Source organism: Cucurbita pepo, chromosome LG11, assembly GCF_002806865.2.
Source record: "Cucurbita pepo subsp. pepo cultivar mu-cu-16 chromosome LG11, ASM280686v2, whole genome shotgun sequence".
NCBI classification, from domain to species: domain Eukaryota; kingdom Viridiplantae; phylum Streptophyta; class Magnoliopsida; order Cucurbitales; family Cucurbitaceae; genus Cucurbita; species Cucurbita pepo.
The window spans coordinates 383853-403111 of record NC_036648.1 but is presented as its reverse complement, the minus strand read 5'-3'; the positions used below and the strand labels follow the sequence as shown (position 1 = coordinate 403111).

Here is a 19259-nt window from a genome sequence, read left to right as displayed (position 1 = left end):
TTAATAGTCCTCAACATAGTGTGTTATCACGACCTATCTCTGAATTAATCAACGTGGAACTACTCCTCTAGTAGTCTTCAACATAAAAGATTTTGAAATAGAAAAAAGAAATTTAAGTTTTAAAATAATATTTTCCTTATAAAGAAAGAGCCCATAGGTTATTAAATAACGACCATAGTTAATATAAGACTATATATATATATATATATATATANTTTTTTATTTTTGTCGATGAACGATCGATGTGTTCTATTATATCATCGTGCAGATCCTAATGGTAAGAATATGTTTAGTGTATGATATTATGTGAAATAATTACAAAAATTGTGCAAAATATTTGCTAAAAAATAGGCATTTTGTATTTGTTGATGAAAGGGCCAATGTACTACAAAGGAATTTACCACTTGTTCTATCAGCACAACCCTAATGGAGCGGTTTTCGACAGCAAAATTGTGTGGGGTCATGCAGTATCGCGCGATCTAATCAATTGGGCTCATCTGAATCATGCCCTCGAGCCCACTCATCATATATATATATACACGAAACATGAAAAAATTAGCATAAAATAAAAATTAAATATGTATCAATTTAAAGGGTAACTTCCCCAATTTTAGGATGTCAAAATATTTGTAATATTGTTTGTTCTACAAGATATTCAAATAATCTAAAAAAGTAAAAGAGCCCTAATGGGTTACCCCTTTGGAACAAGAAACTCCATTCTCCCTAGCCGTCAACCGCTCATTCAAACTGCAGGATTCTTTTCGTATCCGATCTTCAAAATCAAAATCAAAATCAAAATCAAAATCAAATTCCGAACGAATCGCACACGCAGCCGTCTGCCGGTAAAATCGAAGCTGACGGAGGACGAGACGGTGCTGAGCCTCCAGAAGAGTAATTTCACGCTGCATTTTAGCAATAATTTTGTAGCAACCTCCGGCGAGATCACTGGCGCGACAATTGGCCTCGAAAATTATACACTGCACTGCATCACGTCTCTTCGAAGGCTCCAAATCGCCTAGGGTTTTCAACACGTTCTTCACGCCGAACAATTTGCGGACATTTCGAAACTCCCGAAACCGATCTGCAGGAAAATACGGCGCCAGAGGACAATCCGCAGTGCATTTTCGTCTCTGAAATTTGCACGCAGCGCAAGCCTGCATCGTCGGAGGATTCAGGTTTTTGTAGTCCGCGTCAACTCCGGCGACGATTCCGCTGAAATCCCTGTGAATATTCATCCGCAACACAGATCCTTGAGAAAAGAGAAAGACGGGGGAGGATGTTCGTAACCGATCACCTTAGTGGTGGGTTTTTTTGGGAGCCCAACTTATTAGTGATTGAATATTTTCCATATTTGAATTTTCTTAAAAAAAGATAATAATAAATAATAATAATAACTCAATTTCGATTCGGTGGTTTTTGCCGACTTTTTTAAATTAGAAGATGCAGTGATTAATTATAATTATTGCATAGTTTAATTGGTAATTAACATAAATAATACTAAATTTAATATATAGGTTATACTAATTAAAAATTTAGTTATTAAATAAACACAAATTTTAAATTTTAAAAACTAAATTTGTAATTTAACATTTTTAGCTCGAGGATTATTAAGACTTTTTTTACCATTAAAAATTATTAATAATTACTTAAAATGAAAATTATTATTAGTGAGAGATTATTGGAATTAATACAATAATTAATTCATACATAGATACAAATTAAATAACAATTAAGTTGTTTTCTTCCTTTTGTGATCAAATTTTAATTAAATTTAAAAAACTAAAAAATATTTTTTATGATTTTATAAATTATGCTATATTATTTTTTTTTTAATTCATGCTTATAAATTTAAAATAGAGGGAATTTACTTTTTTGTCCTTCAATTAATAGGTGCGTTTGATATTTAAGTTTTAAAGTACGGTGATTAATAAATTTAGGTTAGTCCAAGTAAAAACCTAATTCTCTTAGGTTTGACTTAATCGATACTCCGAAATTTATTGAATTATATGTATTAAATGGAAACGTGGTTTAAAAAGGCAATCTTTTTGTATTGCTTTTCGTATCAATGTAACAAATTTAATTTAATAGTCCCATGTGCTTTCTTCATTTTATTAAAACAATTGGAAATTCAATATATTAAATATATTTGATGGTTTTGTGGTATACTCTATTTTGGAAAAAAGTGATCTTAAAACCTTCTTTTTAGCTTAATAAAGATTTTTATCATTTATTTAGAAACAAAAAAAGCGAACCAATAAATATTATATGGACCATTACGGATCGCTGTTAGCTTCATGGTTTTAAAACGCATCTACTAGAGAGAGGTTTCGACATCCTTATAATGAATATTTTGTTCCCCTCTCCAACTGGGTGTGCCAACAAGGACGTTGACCCTAAAGGAGGTGGATTGTGAGGTCTCACATCGGTCGGAGAGGGAAACGAAACATTCCATATAAGGGTGTGGAAACATCTCCCTTGTAGATGTGTTTTAATACTGTAAAGCTAACAACGATACATAACGAGCCTAAACCCTAAACCCTAAACCAAAATTATAGTATCTTAAAACAATCGAAGTATGTTCATGTTGGGAAAATGAACCTAACTTATATGCATTGAAAGCTATATATATACACGATGAACGTTAAGATTATATGCAAGGGTAGCGCTTCTACGAAATGGCAACAAAATGGTTGGAAATGGTAAAGTGTGGGGTTGTTGCATTGTACTTCGTTTGGCTTATAAGCAATAGATTTGGGTTTGTGGTCTCTCATGGAGATATCAACGAAGTTCATATTCCACAACAATTTCAAAGAACATCTTATCATTTCCAACCCCTCCAAAATTGGATGAATGGTAACACATATTTTCTTCCATTTCTTTCACTATTTTCCCTCTTTATTTCATCTTCTAACTTTGATTTTATTATTATTATTTTTTATTTTTGTCGATGAACGATCGATGTGTTCTATTATATCATCGTGCAGATCCTAATGGTAAGAATATGTTTAGTGTATGATATTATGTGAAATAATTACAAAAATTGTGCAAAATATTTGCTAAAAAATAGGCATTTTGTATTTGTTGATGAAAGGGCCAATGTACTACAAAGGAATTTACCACTTGTTCTATCAGCACAACCCTAATGGAGCGGTTTTCGACAGCAAAATTGTGTGGGGTCATGCAGTATCGCGCGATCTAATCAATTGGGCTCATCTGAATCATGCCCTCGAGCCCACTCATCCATTCGATATCAATGGTTGCTGGTCCGGTTCCGTTTCCTTTCTCCATAACAACAAACCCGTAATTCTCTACACTGGACTCGATTCCGGTTTCCAGCAGGTTCAGAATCTAGCAATCCCCAGCAATTTCTCAGACCCTTTTCTTGAAATTTGGACAAAATCTTCACATAATCCGATCATAACTCCTCCCAATGGCATTGAGAGACACCGATTCAGAGACCCAACAACGGCATGGCCAGGCCCAGATGGCGGATGGCGGATCGCCATTGGAGGCCAGACGAGCTATGGAGGCGCGGCGATGCTTTATCGAAGTGAGGACTTCGTTCATTGGCATCAATCCAGGTTTCCTCTTTATTCCTCTCGCGATTCTGGAAATTGGGAATGCCCTGATTTTTACCCTGTGAAACTTAATGGATCGAATGGGATTGATTCTTTGAATGGATTCCGTGTTGGTGCTGTTAAGTATGTGATGAAAGCTAGCTTTAACTCTCATGATTATTATACATTGGGAAGCTATGTTCCTGAGAAAGAGAAGTTCACCTCTGATTCTGGTGATGGTTTTGATCTTAGAGGAACAAACTTAGGATTGAGATATGATTATGGGAAGTTCTATGCTTCCAAGACGTTTTATGATAGCTCCCAGAAGAGGAGGATCTTGTGGGGTTGGGTTAATGAATCTGATAGCAGAGAAGATAATATCAAGAAGGGATGGGCTGGTCTTCAGGTAAATCATCATGACCCATTTTTCATATATTAGATTATGGAATGAACTGGATGAATCTTGGTTGGTAATTAAACTTGGAAATGCAGGTGGTTCCTCGAAAGATTTGGCTATCTAAGAATGGAAGGCAGCTGATTCAGTGGCCAGTTAAGGAAGTTGAGAAGTTACGCACAAACCGTTTTAGCTTGTATAATAAAGAACTTAGAGGGAGATCAACCATGAAAGTTCTTGGTGGCTCAGCTTCTCAGGTCAGTATTCAGAAACGGTTCGAGCTCACTGTTAATAGATATTGTTCTGTTTAGGCTTTTCTTTCAAGGTTTCAAAACGCATCTCCTTATAAAAAATGTTTTGTTTCTCCTCTACAATCGACGTGGGATCTAACAATCCACCCCCTTGGGGGCCAGCGTCCTCGATGACACACCGCCTGATGTTTGACTTTGATACCTGATACCTAACCCAGTATCTGCTAGTGTTGGGCTTGGGCTTGGGCTGTTACAAATTGTATCAGAGCTAGACAATTGGCTGTGTGCAAGCGAGGATTCGAGCCTCCAAGGGAGTGGATTGTGAGATACCGCATCCTCGTTGACACACTGTCAGGAGTCTAGTTCTGACACCATTTGTAACAACCCAATATCTAGTAGTGTTGGGCTTGGGTTGTTACAAATTGTATTCGAGCTAGACACTGGGCAGTGTGCAAGCGAGGATTCGAGCCCCCAAGGGGTGGATTGTAAGACACTGCATTCTCGTTGGCACACCCCATTTGTAACAACTCAATATCTGCTAGTAGTAGTGGGCTTGAGCTGTTACAGATAATATCAGAGTAAAACACTAGATGGTGTGCAAGCGAGGACGCGAGTCTCGATGGGAGTGGATTGTGAGATCCAGATTGGTTGGAGAAGCATTTCTTATAAGGGTGTGGGAAACCTGGAAAGCTTAAACACGACAATATTTGCTAGTGGTGGACTTGAACTGTTATAATTTTGCACAGTGTGATCAATTTTTCTCGACTTAACTGTATGATCAAATGGTTCAAGGTCGACGCGGAAGTTTCGTTTGAGTTTCCATACTTAGAGGAGGCTGAGAGAGTGGACACAAGATGGTTTGATCTTGATCCTCAATTGCTTTGTAGTAAAAGAGGTGCATCAGTGAATGGCAGAGTTGGGCCATTTGGCTTGTTGGTTTTAGCTTCCAATGACTTGTCTGAACACACTGCAATATTTTTTCATGTTCTTAAAGCTCATAACAGATATGTAGTACTGATGTGCAGTGATCAGAGCAGGTCAAATCCATGCCTTTGGCTGTCTATTTACAACCATTTTCAAGGCACTTTTTGGCTTACAAACTCGACTGAATTGGCTGTTTTTTTGAACTGATAGGTCCTCTTTTAGGGAAGGGGTAGATAAAACCACTTATGGAGCGTTCGTAGACGTAGATCCACGCCACGAAAAGATATCATTGAGAACACTGGTACATCCGATTAGCTCGTGTTGTTCGCTTGGGTTGCTCGTCATTGTTGTTCATCTTTTGTCGTTGAATTTGCAGGTAGACCGATCTATAGTTGAGAGCTTTGGAGGAAAAGGAAAAACCTGCATCACTTCCCGAGTATATCCGACTGTGGCTGTCGATGACGATGCTCGTTTATACGCATTCAACAATGGAACTCAATCTGTAGTGATTTCCCGTTTGAAGGTTTGGAAGATGTCAAATGCTCAAATCGTATGAGTTTTTGAAGCTCGGTGTCTTCGATTTTCCTACTAAATTTACAAAATAAAGAAGTTACCGAACGGTGAAATGTCTTTGCAGTTTTCTGAATGTGAACAAAAATAGATCGGTTCACTCTAAATATATAAAGATCAGTTCACTCTAATTATTGCTCATTTGATTAAGAATTACAGAGCAAAGACTTTAAATGAGTATGCTATGTATTTTTGAAGACTTTTACCCAATTTAACTAACCCGGAGCGAATTAATTAAAGGGTAAAAAAATTAAAAAAAGTAAAAAGGTAAGTAAATTATTGATGGAGGTTAGTAGAAAAGGTTAATCTAGTAAATAGAGAGAGATTTAAACTTTAGAAAAGTTTACATTTAAACTTGATGTGAAATGTCGATAATGCCCTTAGCAAAAATAATAATGCCACGTGGGAATGAGTTTTAATGAAATATGAAATAAAAGAATTTGGATAAATCCGAGATAGAATTTTCAATTGAAGTTGAAATGGGGAGAAACACCAAAAAGGGAATTACGTAGCGATAAGAAGGATCGAAATCGGTCCGTTTTGCGTGCATTTCCATGCTTCCACCTGATCAGAACCAATCAGGGCCGTCGGTTTTCGTGACCACCCCATCAAGTTCAACCTTTGGCAGGAATCGTGTAACTATTTCTTCTTCTTCTTCTTCTTCTTGCTTCTATTTTGTTGCCCAAACCGAGAGGGGCCTGCAACAAAACCAAAACGAGGGAAAAATCCCTTTTCAAGTTTCAAGGTTAGAGAGTTAAGGATAGATTAACCAACGAACTGAGTTCTCTGCCTTGGTGTTTGTTTGGTATCAACTTCCTGGAAGAACCCATAAATTGGGTAATCGTTCATCCTTGGTTTAGCGTGTAGTAGAGACAGAGACAGAGACAGAGACAGAGACAGAGAGAGAGGGAGAGGGGTTTCGAGGAATGCGTGTGGAGGATGCCGATGATCTTGAAATGGGGGATTCAAGATCAGTTCCGATTTCACCGCGAGCGTACAAATGGATGGTGAATTTCCATCGGGATTTGTTGGCGGGGGCTTTCATGGGCGGACTTGTACACACAATCGTTGCCCCAATTGAGAGGGCGAAGCTTCTGTTACAGACCCAAGAGAGCAATCTGGCGATTGTTGGGGTTGGGCGAAGGAGGTTCAAGGGTATGTTCGATTGTATTTTTCGCACCGTTCGAGAAGAAGGCGTTCTCTCTCTATGGAGAGGCAATGGAAGCAGTGTTATTCGCTATTACCCTTCTGTTGCCCTCAATTTTTCTCTTAAGGTATATCACCAATTTCTCTTCATTTTCGGAGTTTCTTTCTGCTATTAACTTCCAAATTTAGAGTAACACCTTCTTTCTGAATGTCTGGTGAATCTGAAGGCAAATTAATTGGTTCCCTGGATAATGTTTTTTGATAGAATTTTGTATGCAAAAAGCCTTGTGAGAATGGGATGAACTAATAGCAGTAACAACAAATGTGATAGCTTAGGAGTGAACTAATGAATCAATTCAAGCTAGAAGCTACAAATTAGTAATGCTGTGAGGACAGAACGCAATGTTAGTGAAATTAGTAACGATAGCGGATATTGTCCTCTTTGAGCTTTTCCTTTTGGGTTTCCTCGTTAGAGAGAGGTTTCCACACACTTATAAACAATGTTTTGTTCTCCTCCTCAATTGACGTGGGATCGTACACTTGTTCTATGACATAATCTAGTTGTTGAAGAGTGAAAATGAGATAGACATGGAGGAGAGAATATACACATTTCAGTTGTTACCTCTTTTGATATCCCAAAGCTGGAAATGTGGTAAAACCGACGAATAAATAAAGATTGTGCTCAAGGTTTTCTCGTGTTCCATGGTAAGGTGTAAGTCATCGGTTCAAATCCGATAAGGGGTTAGAAGTCTTTCATTTGATGCTCATTTTCGATTTAGAACTTCCGGGCGTCTGAAATATCGATTAGTCTTTGTAGTGACTGATGGTTTGGTGAATTCATGAAGTGAGTTTATGGTGTCTGAATGTTGTTTTTCATATACAGGATCTATATAAAGACATGTTAAGGAATAGCTTTGTAGATGGTCACTTTCTTTCTGGTCCATCAGCCAATTTTATAGCTGGGGCAGCTGCTGGTTGTTCAACATTGATTTTAATATACCCTTTAGATATTTCGCACACTCGCCTTGCTGCCGATATCGGAAGAACCGACGTCCGACAGTTTCGAGGCATCTGCCATTTCCTTGCTACCATACACAAGAAGGATGGGATTGGAGGGATTTACAGGGGCCTTCCAGCCTCTCTACAAGGAATGGTGGTGCACAGAGGCCTTTATTTTGGAGGCTTTGACACCATGAAAGAGATTTTGGTAGAACAGTCTAAATCAGAGTTGGCTCTATGGAAGCGTTGGGGAGTGGCTCAAGTGGTCACAACCTCTGCTGGATTGTTGTCGTATCCATTCGACACGGTTAGAAGGCGAATGATGATGCAATCCGGGCTGGATAAGGCAATGTACAATAGCACCCTAGACTGCTGGAAGACGATTTATCGAAAGGAGGGAGTTAGTTCTTTCTATCGAGGCGCTGTTTCGAACATGTTCAGAAGTACAGGTGCAGCTGCGATCCTTGTTTTGTACGACGAGGTGAAGAAGTTCATGAAATGGGGCGGGTTGTAACAGAAGGAAGAACACTATCTGACATTTGACAACACATCTTGTAGGGGTTTAGAAACGAGCACGATATCATTGCTGTGACCGTGTTCCTTAACCGATCAGCAATTACGTAAAGATTGATTGATTTTTGTTTGTTAGATGAGGTGAGCAAGAGAAGAAGAACAGTAATAAAAAATAAAAAAGAAGAGATTCTGATATGGAAAGGAAGTTAGTTGGCGTCCTGATTCTTCTGCAACCTTCTGAAAGCTCCTTTAAACAATGCTTTACTGTCTCTTTATATATTGCTTTCTTTATCTGTGTTCATCAAAATTGGGGTTTCTGTGAAACCGAATATGTTGAATGCTTTTCGGAGTTGTAGATGAGGCACACCATTACATAACCCCCCCTTTATTCTTCTCCCTTTCCTTCTATACCGAAATTACCATTTTGCCCTTTTTGTGCATTTAATAATTTTGTGTATATTTTTAATTTTAATAAATCATTTTCCAACTTTTCTTTTGGTGTTAAATTTTAGGTTGTCTTTTTTTCCTTTTTCTTTTTATTATTTTTTTAATTTTAATACTGAAAACAATATTTATTTATATTTTTTCAATAATTGTAAATGAAGCCTGAGATTATATTTTTTTTTAATTTTTATATTTAATAATTATTAAGATATTATCATATTACAAACAAAAAAGAGATAAAAGTAATAATAAAACCAAAACTAACTTTTTTTTTTTTTTTTTTTTTTTTTTTTTTTTTTTTTTTTTTTTTTNGGAGGAATAAGAGAATATTTAGTCTACGACGAAACCCACAGGTTATACGGTGGCGACCAGAGAATTTGCCAATAATTACAAGAGTACCCCACCAATTGGACAGAGGCAGAAATCATGTGTAGCGCATCTGCATGACCATCATTCCTGATTCTCCACTTTTAGCACTGCACGTGTCCCACCTGCAGCGTTTAAGTGTACAAATTTTAATTTCATTTTACTTTCAGAAATGATATAATCAAATAAATTATATTTTTCTTAGAATTTGAAAAACTAACATAAATTTTAGAACAAAAAATCATTTTAAATATTTTTTTTAAAGAGAATTTAAAACGAAATTCCCAATCTAAGGGTTCATACCGTGAGAGCTCCAACTTCGATAAGTTTAGGAACGAGATGGCCGCTAAGATGGAGAGCGACCAGAGTCTCCAAGCCGCCGAAGCTAGCCCCGCCGATGAAAACCGCCGGCGCCGAACTATCCCGAACAAAAGACGAAGAAGGAACGGCGGCGATTTCGTCGTGATCATTAAGCTCGATGACTGTAGGATGGACGCCGATGATGGCGAGGAGAGTCTTCATGACGTGGCACATGCTGCAAGAGGAGCGGCTGAATATGATCACCGGATGCTCTGTAATCAACCGCCGGATCCGAGCTTCAGACGACTCATCGACGTCGATGGATAAGGAGGAGGAGGAGGTCGGAGAAGGAGGAAGTTCGGAGGATACAACGTCGTTTGCACATAGGTTCATCGCCGGAGAATTGGGAGAGACGGCGGAGAGAGATATAGCGGAAGGGGAATTGTTAAATTTGCGAAGAGGCAAGGGACTTGTTCGGTCGTTGTAACTCTTTTTATTTTAGCAGTGAGTGGGTGGCTTACGTCATTTATTAGTGTTTTCTTTTTCTTTTTTTCATTTAATTATTCTGAAAAGTTATTCTAAACTTATTATAAGCGTGAATATTTTACGAATAATAATATATTAAATTACAAGTTCCATTCATTAATTTTCTTATTCATTCAAGTTTAATATTTAATATAATATATGGGTAAAAATTGGCTTAAATAAATAAATAAATAAATAAATAACTTTATGCAAACTTCTTTTATTTTTTTATTCGGACATGTTTTTCATCAATTGAACCGTCCAATGAGACCAACCATATAAAAACATAGCATTTGATAGGATACTCTAATGGTATAAACGAGTTTTTTAAATAAAGAAATAATTAAATTAAATATTTCATTTAAATTAACTTTTTATTTTATTCGCTAATGATACTCTCGATTAAAATATTAACTTATTTATTAATTAGTCATCACGTGACCTTATTATAGAAGAAACTTCATCTTGCAAGATAATTAATTTCCATAAATAATTATTTGATTTGATACTTGTAAAAATAAAATATTAAAATAAAATTACCATTTTGATAATTTTTTTTTTACTTCAGCTAGTGTAGTCTCACATGCGTCGTTACAATTGTACATGGAATTCGACACGAAGTTAAAGGAGGAGAGACATATCCAATTTAGTAGGCTCGATAGGCTAAACCCCATGTGTTTTGTGTCACTTCCATAATGGCCTCACTAGGGACTCGTCGTTGTCTTGAAAGGCCACCATTGACTATGGACCCACGGCTCATAATATTACAAATATTTTTGTTCTTGGAAAATTCATAACATTACAAAGGTTGTGGGTTAAGTGTTTAGCTCGTTATAGCTAATTAAGTCGGCTCAACATCATAACGAGTATTCTAGTTTGTACATTGTACTATTATTAGCTTTCACGTCCTCATGTGTTGGTTGGTTGTCGTTGGATAAACGTTCATTGATTATATTCTACAAGTTGAAACTTTTGAGCTATTTAATATAAAAGTACTCATCTTTATTATTGACTGCTTTACGGAATATTATTCTCGTTTTTCCTACAGAGACTATTAATTAATTGTTTAAGTGTTCGATTTTTTTTCGAGCTCGATAACAAATAGAGTAAAAGGATTTAAATTTATGGTCTCGATTGAATATGTGTCTCGATAAATTCAACTATGTTCAAATTGAAGCGGAAAAAGAAATAGGGCTCACGTGGTACAAGCTTTTATTGACATGGACAGGTGGGCAAGATGATGGTGGCAATATGAAGACAACACTGGGCTCCACGTGGAAAGTGGTTTAGGGAAACTGAATTTACCTCTGGTACGAGAACCTAATAATACACACAACAAAACAAAACAATCAATCAAAATTGTAAAGTAAGGAGATGACGTGGCGTAACAAGAGTGGTGGGTGGAGGTCGACCCCGTGGGCCGAATTAACGGGGTTTGTGAAAACCCACAATAATAAACCCGACATTTTCCATGTCATCGTCATATTACTGAAACGACACGTCGCCAAACTCTGGCGTTAACTTTCGCTTTCCCACTTCCCGCACTGGTTCGGGAAACTAACGAGGAGGGAGATGACGTGGACCAGTAAGAGGGTTCCACCTCATCAGTCAGTGGCAGTGGTGGAGTCTATCTCAGAAAATGGGGTACGTGGCCGATGCCGCCGCGTACGGGGTCTGTCTGCCACGCCATTAATAATTGATGACTAGATTGATTTTTTTTGAATATTCATGGCATCAATAATTAAAATGATGATGTGATTTGAGTATTTTCGTACATCCATTGTACATTTTATTTTAGATTTAATTATCATAATAATTTTAGTATTTATTTTAAATTAACTTTTAAGTTTGTTTAAATCCCTCAAAAACTCTTTTTTTTTTCAATATAAATTATTGCTTTACCTAAATTTTTATCTCAAAGTTAGGTTAAAACCTCAGTCACTGACGTCAGCTCTTACGCAACCTGGTTCCTTTATTTATTTATTTTATTTGTTTTTTATTTTAGTAAATGCGTGGTGCACTTGCTCTCCTAAGCTTTTTGAATTTTCTGAAATAATTTTTTCAAGAGGAAAATAACAAATTTGCGACTACCCATGAAGCTATCGGGATAAACTTACCCACGTACATTTTTTTTAATATATGAGTGTAACTTGTAAATATATGATATTTGAATTTTATTAGATTTTCTTATTAATGGACATATACATCAGATAAGGTAATTTTTTTTTTTATAATAAAAACGAACAAAAAAAAAAAAGTCCAATTTTATTTATTTATTTTTAAGAGCTAATATAATATCATTTGATGAAGAATTAGGTAGGTTTCAAGCGGTAAAGTAAAATAATAAATAAATAAAGTTCGGGGAAAATAATGTACAAGTTGGAAGGCGACATGTCGTTTTGAGGGCGAGACGTTCCATTTCGATGCGACTTGGCGAAAAGAAATCGAAGAGGGGACTCTTCAACTTGAAAAAGGGTTAATGCAAGTTATTTAAATGTGGTGAGTGGGATTTTTAATTTCTTTTTCTGTTGCAATTAAAATAAAATAAAATAAAAAGCATATTTATTAAATTACTTTTCATATTTTTACAACTTTCACACTTTTGTTTTTATATCATTGGTGACTCACATTAATTAGCAAGTTGTTCTATTTTTTTTTTTAATAAAAATCTTTCTTTTTAATTATATATTTTTAAAAATAATGTTAAAATTCTATGTCTATTTAATTTCTTAATTTTAAAAAATATTTAGCAGGTCATAAATTTTCATAAATATAAAACTAAAAATTTAGAGATTTATTATTATTTTATGAAAAGATATTCAATTATGGGCTTTTTTATTTTGAATTATTCATCAAAAGAAAATCCAATTATATGGGCTTTTAAAGCCCAGCCCAACAAACGGAAGCCCAAGTGTTTGGGTCGATAAAGGCAGATCAGAAATTTAAAATTAATATTTTAATATTTTTGTAAAAAAAAAATAAAATGTATTTTTAAATAGTTTCCCTCCATATATTTGAGAAAGCCTGGAAGAAACGGGAAGTTTCCATTGATATTTTGTGATTGGACGAGTGGAAAGAAGCTTCTAATAAACATCTGACAGAGATTTACAGAGTCCTAGAACCTTCCATTACGACGCCATTAAAATTCAGTTTCTTCCCTCCATTATCATACAATCAAACTCTAAGAACTCGATCCTTCTTCCAATAATCATAGTCATTAACCTTCCAATCTCAGATTAATTACTTTTGATCAAAGCGATGGATGAAATGAAAGTGAAGCCGGAGAAATCAGTGGCCGTCGGCACGGCGGTGTGTTCTTCTTCTTCTTCGTCGGGTTCGAGTGTCACTCCCCAGCCGATCGAAGGGATACACGATGTAGGTCCGCCTCCATTTCTCACTAAGACCTTTGAAATGGTGGAAGATCCATTGACGGACTCCATTGTTTCGTGGAGTAAAGCTCGTAATAGCTTCATCGTTTGGGATTATCACAAATTCTCCAGTTCCTTGCTTCCTCGATACTTCAAACACTCCAATTTCTCTAGTTTCGTTCGTCAGCTCAATACTTATGTAAGTTCTAACTAAAACCAATTTTCGATTTTCGATTCTGTTAGTGTTTGATTTTGATATTCGATTCTGTTAGTGTTCGATTTTGATTTTCGATTCTGTTAGTGTTCGATTTTGATTTTCTATTAGTGTTCGATTTTCATTTTCGATTCTGTTAGTGTCCGATTTTCATTAGTGTTCGATTTTCATTTTCGATTCTGCTAGTGTTCGATTTTCATTTTCGATTCTGTTAGTGTTCGGTTGTGTTTTGACCTTTCGATGTTTTCGTTGGTGGATAATCCAATCTCCAACAATCTTCTATTTGCTGAAATTCGTTTTAAATCTTGATGACCTAATCTTGTTGGGATTGAAATTCTTCAATATAGGGTTTTCGAAAAGTCGATCCTGATCGTTGGGAGTTCGCGAATGAGGGGTTTCTGGGAGGACAGCGACATCTGCTGAGAACGATAAAGAGGAGGAGACATTCAACTCAAAGCTTCCAGCACCACCAAGGAGGAATATGTGTGGAATTGGGTGAATTTGGACTGGAAGGTGAACTCGAGAGGTTGAAAAGGGACAGAAGCTCGTTAATGGCGGAATTGGTAAGATTGCGTCAGCAACACCAGAGCTCAAGAGAGCAAATAATAGCCATGGAGGATAGGTTAGAGAAATCTGAGAATAAACAGAAGCAGATCATGACATTCCTCAGCAAAGCCCTTAAGAATCCATCATTCGTTCAGAAATTTATCCATAGTAATCAGGGAAGAGAATTGAGAGGCGTTGAAATTGGACGAAAGCGAAGACTGACTTCCAGCCCAAGTGTAGAGAATCTCCAGGAAGAGAGTGTACCAGTGGCTGTTAAAGAAGAAGAGCCAGATATGGAGACGCTGTTAGCAGTCAACTTTGAAGGCGAGTCAAACGGCGAGATCACAGACCCTGTTTCTGATGGCATTCCCATGGCAGCCATGGATGTGGGTCTCTCAGCTCACGAGGAACTGGGGTTCTTCAGTGAACTCTGGGCTGAAGATCCTTGGGCTGGGTATCCAGAGGAAGAACCTATAATGGTTGGCAATCAATCAGACATCGATGTGGAAGTGGAGGATCTGATTGCTGAGCCACCTGATTGGCCTGAGAACTTGCAGGATCTCGTCGATCAAATGGAGTTTCTCCGGCCGAAGCCGTAGACATAAGAATATAGAGAGTGAAATCAATGTGTTCAGCTGGCTGTGGTGTAGAAAGGAATGATGGAGGAGGATGCAGAGGAGCGCCACAGATTATCATATCCTTTGAAACTCATTGGGATTTCAATATTATATACTTCCAATATTTTTGGTTGTTGTGTTAAATTGGTTTGTGGTCATTTTTTTCCTCCGTGGTTTTATTTGCAGGCATATGCAGAAAAGGAAACCGCGAAGATCCAGACATTCGCCGAATTCTTTACCATTTTAAGAACCAAATTTCTTCCCTCGAGAGGTTTTGTTAGGGGATTCAGAGGCAGAAGCCTGAAGAACCTTTGATGGGTGTTGTTGTGTTGTAATGGAAGCGAAAACAAGATCGGTCAAACCAATCACCAATCGAAGGTTATATATTTTTAATTGGCTGCCATCTTTTTATTAAACTGTTTTTCTTATCTTGGTAAAATTAATTTGTTAAAATTAAAATATTGATAGCAACAGCAAATATAGTCTAATCATAAAAGTTCTTTCATTGTTAGTTCCCAAAAAGTAGGGAGTGAAGGAAAAGCATGTCTAGCCATAGATTCAAGCAGACACAGATGAATGAAAGCTACATATTTAAATTAAAAGGCAGAGTCTAGAATCTAAAGACAGTGTCGGCATAGGAGAGGAATTGGTTTATGCAGCAGAAGATATTGACTGCGTCTTCTGACGAGGTGGGATTCGGAGCCATAATTTCATGCTATCATATGCTGTAAATCCAATGGCCACAGAAGGAACAATCTGCCAATTCATAAAATGGGAGAATTATATGCACAGTTAACAGCAGAGCAATGGATGGTAAAAGCACCTCTAGATGAAAGTAATTTCAACCATTACCTTAATGTAGTTAATGCTCAGTCCTGCAAACAACTGCCGCCATCCTTGGTTACGAACTATCATCGTTAGACCTTCGATTGAGTTTCTAAATCTGACTTGACCATGAAGTGAAGATGGCATATCTCCAACCTTTGATGGTATTTTCCGAAGGAATTTGGTTTCAGAATCATGGAGATCAAAACCCATAACAAACAAGTTTGAAAATGATCAAGAACAATACCTGCATTTGCCTTCTAACGACGTCCAGCGGATATGTGAATGTCTGCCCCAATAATCCAGCCAGAGCCCCACAAGAAAGTCGCATCACGATGGATCTCTGATGCTCCTCAGGAACGTGACTTTTCAGTTTTTCATAAATGTAGAATTTCAAACCAGCATAAGGAAGGATTCCTGTAAGGGTTGGACCTGTTGATATATTATAACTTTATTCATCAGCTTCCCCATATAGAGTATACAAGTTGACTTAATTAATTGACGTAACACATCTAGACAAGACAACAGAGACACACCTACACCGCGATAGAGTGCACGTACTCCACCAGCTTTATAAACACTCATTAGAACGTCCTTGATGCCATTGTACACAGGGCGAGTATGATAACTTCCCAAACCGCTCCTCGTTCTTGTGTCAGTAATCTACGTCCCAAAAAACCAACAGTTCGATGACTAAAAGAGATGAATGAAGAACACAAACAACAGTTTAACTTCACAGAGCTTAACAGAATAAAACCGTTGAACAAGAAAGTGTTCATATTGGTAGAAAATGGGATAAGAAAAAGAAAAGTTTAATATAAAGAAAGATGACTAAATTGTGAAGACAAAAGGAAAATTGAAAATAATATATACCTGGTAAGCCAGTTTTGTTCGTGCCAGGTCCAAGGGATATGTGCATAAAACAGCTGTTCCTCCAGCTACTGAACCAGCTAGAAGATCAATATGAGGCCCAGTTCCTAAGCTTGGATAATTATTCAAGATCCAACAACGATACTGCTCATACGTCATGAAATGAAGAGCTGCATAAGGAATAATCCGAGCAACGCTTGCTCCATTTCCCCTGAAGCATAAAATGTCGTTAACTTATTTTCAGAGGAAATAAATTAAGACAAGAAAACAAAACACTAGACAAAGTTACTGAACTTACTTATAGAAACCACGAACACCTTCATGCTTCACCACCTTCTTCATAGATTGAAATACTCCAAGAGACCGAAATCCCTCAGTTCTCGTCTGTCAATGTTCACAACACAGAGGTTAGAATAGAAATTTAGTGGCTAATAGAACAATTGTATTGGCACTGTTTGCTGATCAAATTTTAAAAACCCATCAAATTCCAAATTATCTTCATATTAGTGACATAACCTACAGCTATAATAAGCTCAACTGCATCTCATATTCTCACAAAGTGAATAAGCTTATTTAGCTAAAAAAGCCCCAACAAATTCATCATTAACCAAGGAGGGCCTGTTGGTAAGAGCATAGTATATATTGAGCAAACAGCCCAACCCTTGGAACAGCATCCGGTGGCAAAGAGCCGACATCAAGTCCTTCAAATCCTGTGTGAGCTCTTGGGGAAGACCATAACTTCAAATCCTTTTTGCCTGAATTGGGCGTGAGCTGGGCAAAGCCCTCTTGGGATCAGAAAAAGTGGTCCATGAGCATAGTTCAAGGAGTGGTTCCTAATTCTCCATATCCATCCCAATTATTACTACGCAAAACTTACGTCCAAGAGCCTAGTAATTGCAGCATAGTCATGCATTCAGATAGAAGAAAGTCTCAAGGAACCATCAGGAAACTCACCTGCAAGAGTATCTTAGTTCGTTCCAAGGGTGCAACAGCAGTCTTAGCAAAGGCACCGGCAGCACCACCAGCTATCAGCTCTTTAACATAAACAGGTAGATTGTCAATGTATGAGACTTCTCTTTTTGCAGAGGAGCCGTCAACAAACCCCGCAACGTTTGCGGACAAGGTAGACCCTTGAGACGGATTCATTTTGGATAAGCGAAAACCTTACAACTGCTCGAAACCAAAACAACTTCAAAAAGCGATCTCACACCAACAAATTGATATTATCCGCTCTGAAGCTTGAAGAATTCTTTATCCCATCTATCTCTTGAAACACAATGTGAGAAGGCCTTTCTCTCAACAGACAGACAAGGCGGCCTGAGAATACCCAGAAAGGAATCGGGCCAATTCACAAGCCAATCTTCTTCTTGAATGACGACAAGATACATCCACAGGAACAATGAAGCTGAGCCTGCAGACCAAATATATTCAAAGCCCGTTCAGATATAATAATTCCCCCATCAATCTATCAAAAAGATACCAATCCCTCGTATCAGGATTCGATCATCGTAATCGTAAGGAAATATTCAATTACAAGAGATTCAGTGAAAAAAAAAAAAACTGCCGCGACCTAATACAGATCAAATCAAAACAAGAATCCGCTTCCACACCAGATCAAGAGTTCGATGAAAACAAATCGGCCAGTTACCATAGAGATTTACAAATCGAGACTACAAAATACCAAAAATCCACAACGAACAACGTATCAAAATAAGGAAATACATCGAAAAGAGAAAACCTAATACAGAACAAGTTGAAGAAAGAACGTACTCGTGGTTTGACTAAGTGACGACGGGAGAAGGGCAGTCTAAATCGCAGTTTCTTGGCGAAAGTTTAGTGAAATAAACGTATATATAATCGAAACCGTTCTGGTTAACCGCAAGGGAAAGGGAATCTCTCCTCGCGGCTCCGCCGAATCCCCGTCTATTCCGCCGCCTATCTCTATCTGTGGGTCTTCCTCTCCTCTGGATTGGTTTGTTCTTCCGATGCGCTTCTAATGGGATTTAAAAAAAATGTATCGCTTCCTTTTCTTTCTCGGAAACGTGATGCGTTCGAGAATCGGCTACAATCAGACCTCCGTGGACCCACCATCTATGGTTGTCCACGTGGCTTCCACGTTCGCCGGTGACCGAATCAAACGGAAATGAATCTTCTTCTTATTCTTTTTTTTTTCTTTTTTTTTTTTTTACTTTTAATTATGATTACGTGGCCGGTTTTATAATAATTTAATATTATTATTTGTTTTTTTGTTTTTGGAGTTCCTTTTCTTATTATTTAATTTAAAGCTCAAATTACAAGGGACAAGAGATTATTTGATGGCCTACTTGTTAATCATAATAAAAAATAATTCTATCTTAGAGCCTTGAGTTTAGAAAATTTCATTTTAGCTTTTAAAATTATATATTTTTTAAAACTGACAAATATATATATATATATATATATATATATGTTTAAAGCAGGTATAATAAATAAATAACCGCTAAATTGTGGTTAATAATGTATTTCAGCCAAGAAATCACAAATTTGAATCAATTTATTTTTTGGACTAAAAATTTAATAAATGTATTGAAAAATATATTTCAAATATATTAAAATATATAATTCAAATATATGTCTAAAATTTTAAAAAATCTATCAAATATAATTTTAAATTTTGTGTTTAATGGAATTTAAAATTTAATGGAAGAAAATGAGCAAAGGTGGGCCGTCATAAATACCTATGGGCTATTTTCATTTAAAATTTTAAATTAGACAAAATTTCAGGCCCAAATAAAAATATGGGCCTCTTTAGACGAATTTCGGCCCAAAGAAAAGCTTTGTCGCATGGAAC

At 36.8% G+C, this 19259-nt stretch overlaps 5 protein-coding genes across 6 annotated transcripts; 3 read left to right on the top strand and 2 right to left on the bottom strand.

Annotated features, from left to right (window-relative positions):
* The first annotated feature begins 2646 nt into the window (after window positions 1-2646).
* LOC111804968 (beta-fructofuranosidase, insoluble isoenzyme CWINV3-like) lies at window positions 2647-5827 on the top strand. Of its 2 annotated transcripts, XM_023689815.1 has the most exons (7): window positions 2647-2853; window positions 2985-2993; window positions 3092-3963; window positions 4050-4208; window positions 4995-5239; window positions 5337-5427; window positions 5503-5827. In XM_023689815.1, exons 1-7 carry the CDS (start codon window positions 2676-2678, stop codon window positions 5680-5682), a joined length of 1734 nt encoding a protein of 577 aa, XP_023545583.1. In that variant the 5' UTR covers window positions 2647-2675; the 3' UTR covers window positions 5683-5827. The 2 variants fall into 2 exon arrangements, with proteins under 2 accessions (XP_023545583.1, XP_023545584.1); XM_023689816.1 differs by lacking the exon at window positions 2985-2993.
* A 361-nt stretch (window positions 5828-6188) lies between these two features.
* Window positions 6189-8791, top strand: LOC111806175 (probable ADP,ATP carrier protein At5g56450). Its single transcript, XM_023691546.1, has 2 exons — window positions 6189-6970; window positions 7726-8791. The coding sequence occupies exons 1-2, from the start codon at window positions 6623-6625 to the stop codon at window positions 8353-8355; spliced, it is 978 nt and encodes a 325-aa protein (XP_023547314.1). The 5' UTR covers window positions 6189-6622; the 3' UTR covers window positions 8356-8791.
* Window positions 8792-9103: 312 nt separating this feature from the next.
* LOC111805651 (glutaredoxin-C6-like) lies at window positions 9104-9946 on the bottom strand. The gene is made up of 2 exons (XM_023690799.1): window positions 9468-9946; window positions 9104-9289 (listed from the first exon to the last, which is right to left on the bottom strand). Exons 1-2 carry the CDS (start codon window positions 9855-9857, stop codon window positions 9269-9271), a joined length of 411 nt encoding a protein of 136 aa, XP_023546567.1. The 5' UTR covers window positions 9858-9946; the 3' UTR covers window positions 9104-9268.
* A 3125-nt stretch (window positions 9947-13071) lies between these two features.
* Window positions 13072-15339, top strand: LOC111805201 (heat stress transcription factor A-2-like). The gene is made up of 3 exons (XM_023690139.1): window positions 13072-13556; window positions 13919-15112; window positions 15247-15339. Exons 1-2 carry the CDS (start codon window positions 13248-13250, stop codon window positions 14714-14716), a joined length of 1107 nt encoding a protein of 368 aa, XP_023545907.1. The 5' UTR covers window positions 13072-13247; the 3' UTR covers window positions 14717-15112; window positions 15247-15339.
* LOC111805202 (mitochondrial carrier protein CoAc1-like) lies at window positions 15200-18450 on the bottom strand. The gene is made up of 8 exons (XM_023690141.1): window positions 18200-18450; window positions 17384-17840; window positions 16728-16813; window positions 16433-16640; window positions 16096-16222; window positions 15807-15991; window positions 15587-15715; window positions 15200-15490 (listed from the first exon to the last, which is right to left on the bottom strand). Exons 2-8 carry the CDS (start codon window positions 17573-17575, stop codon window positions 15386-15388), a joined length of 1032 nt encoding a protein of 343 aa, XP_023545909.1. The 5' UTR covers window positions 17576-17840; window positions 18200-18450; the 3' UTR covers window positions 15200-15385.
* Between the last annotated feature and the right edge of the window lie 809 nt (window positions 18451-19259).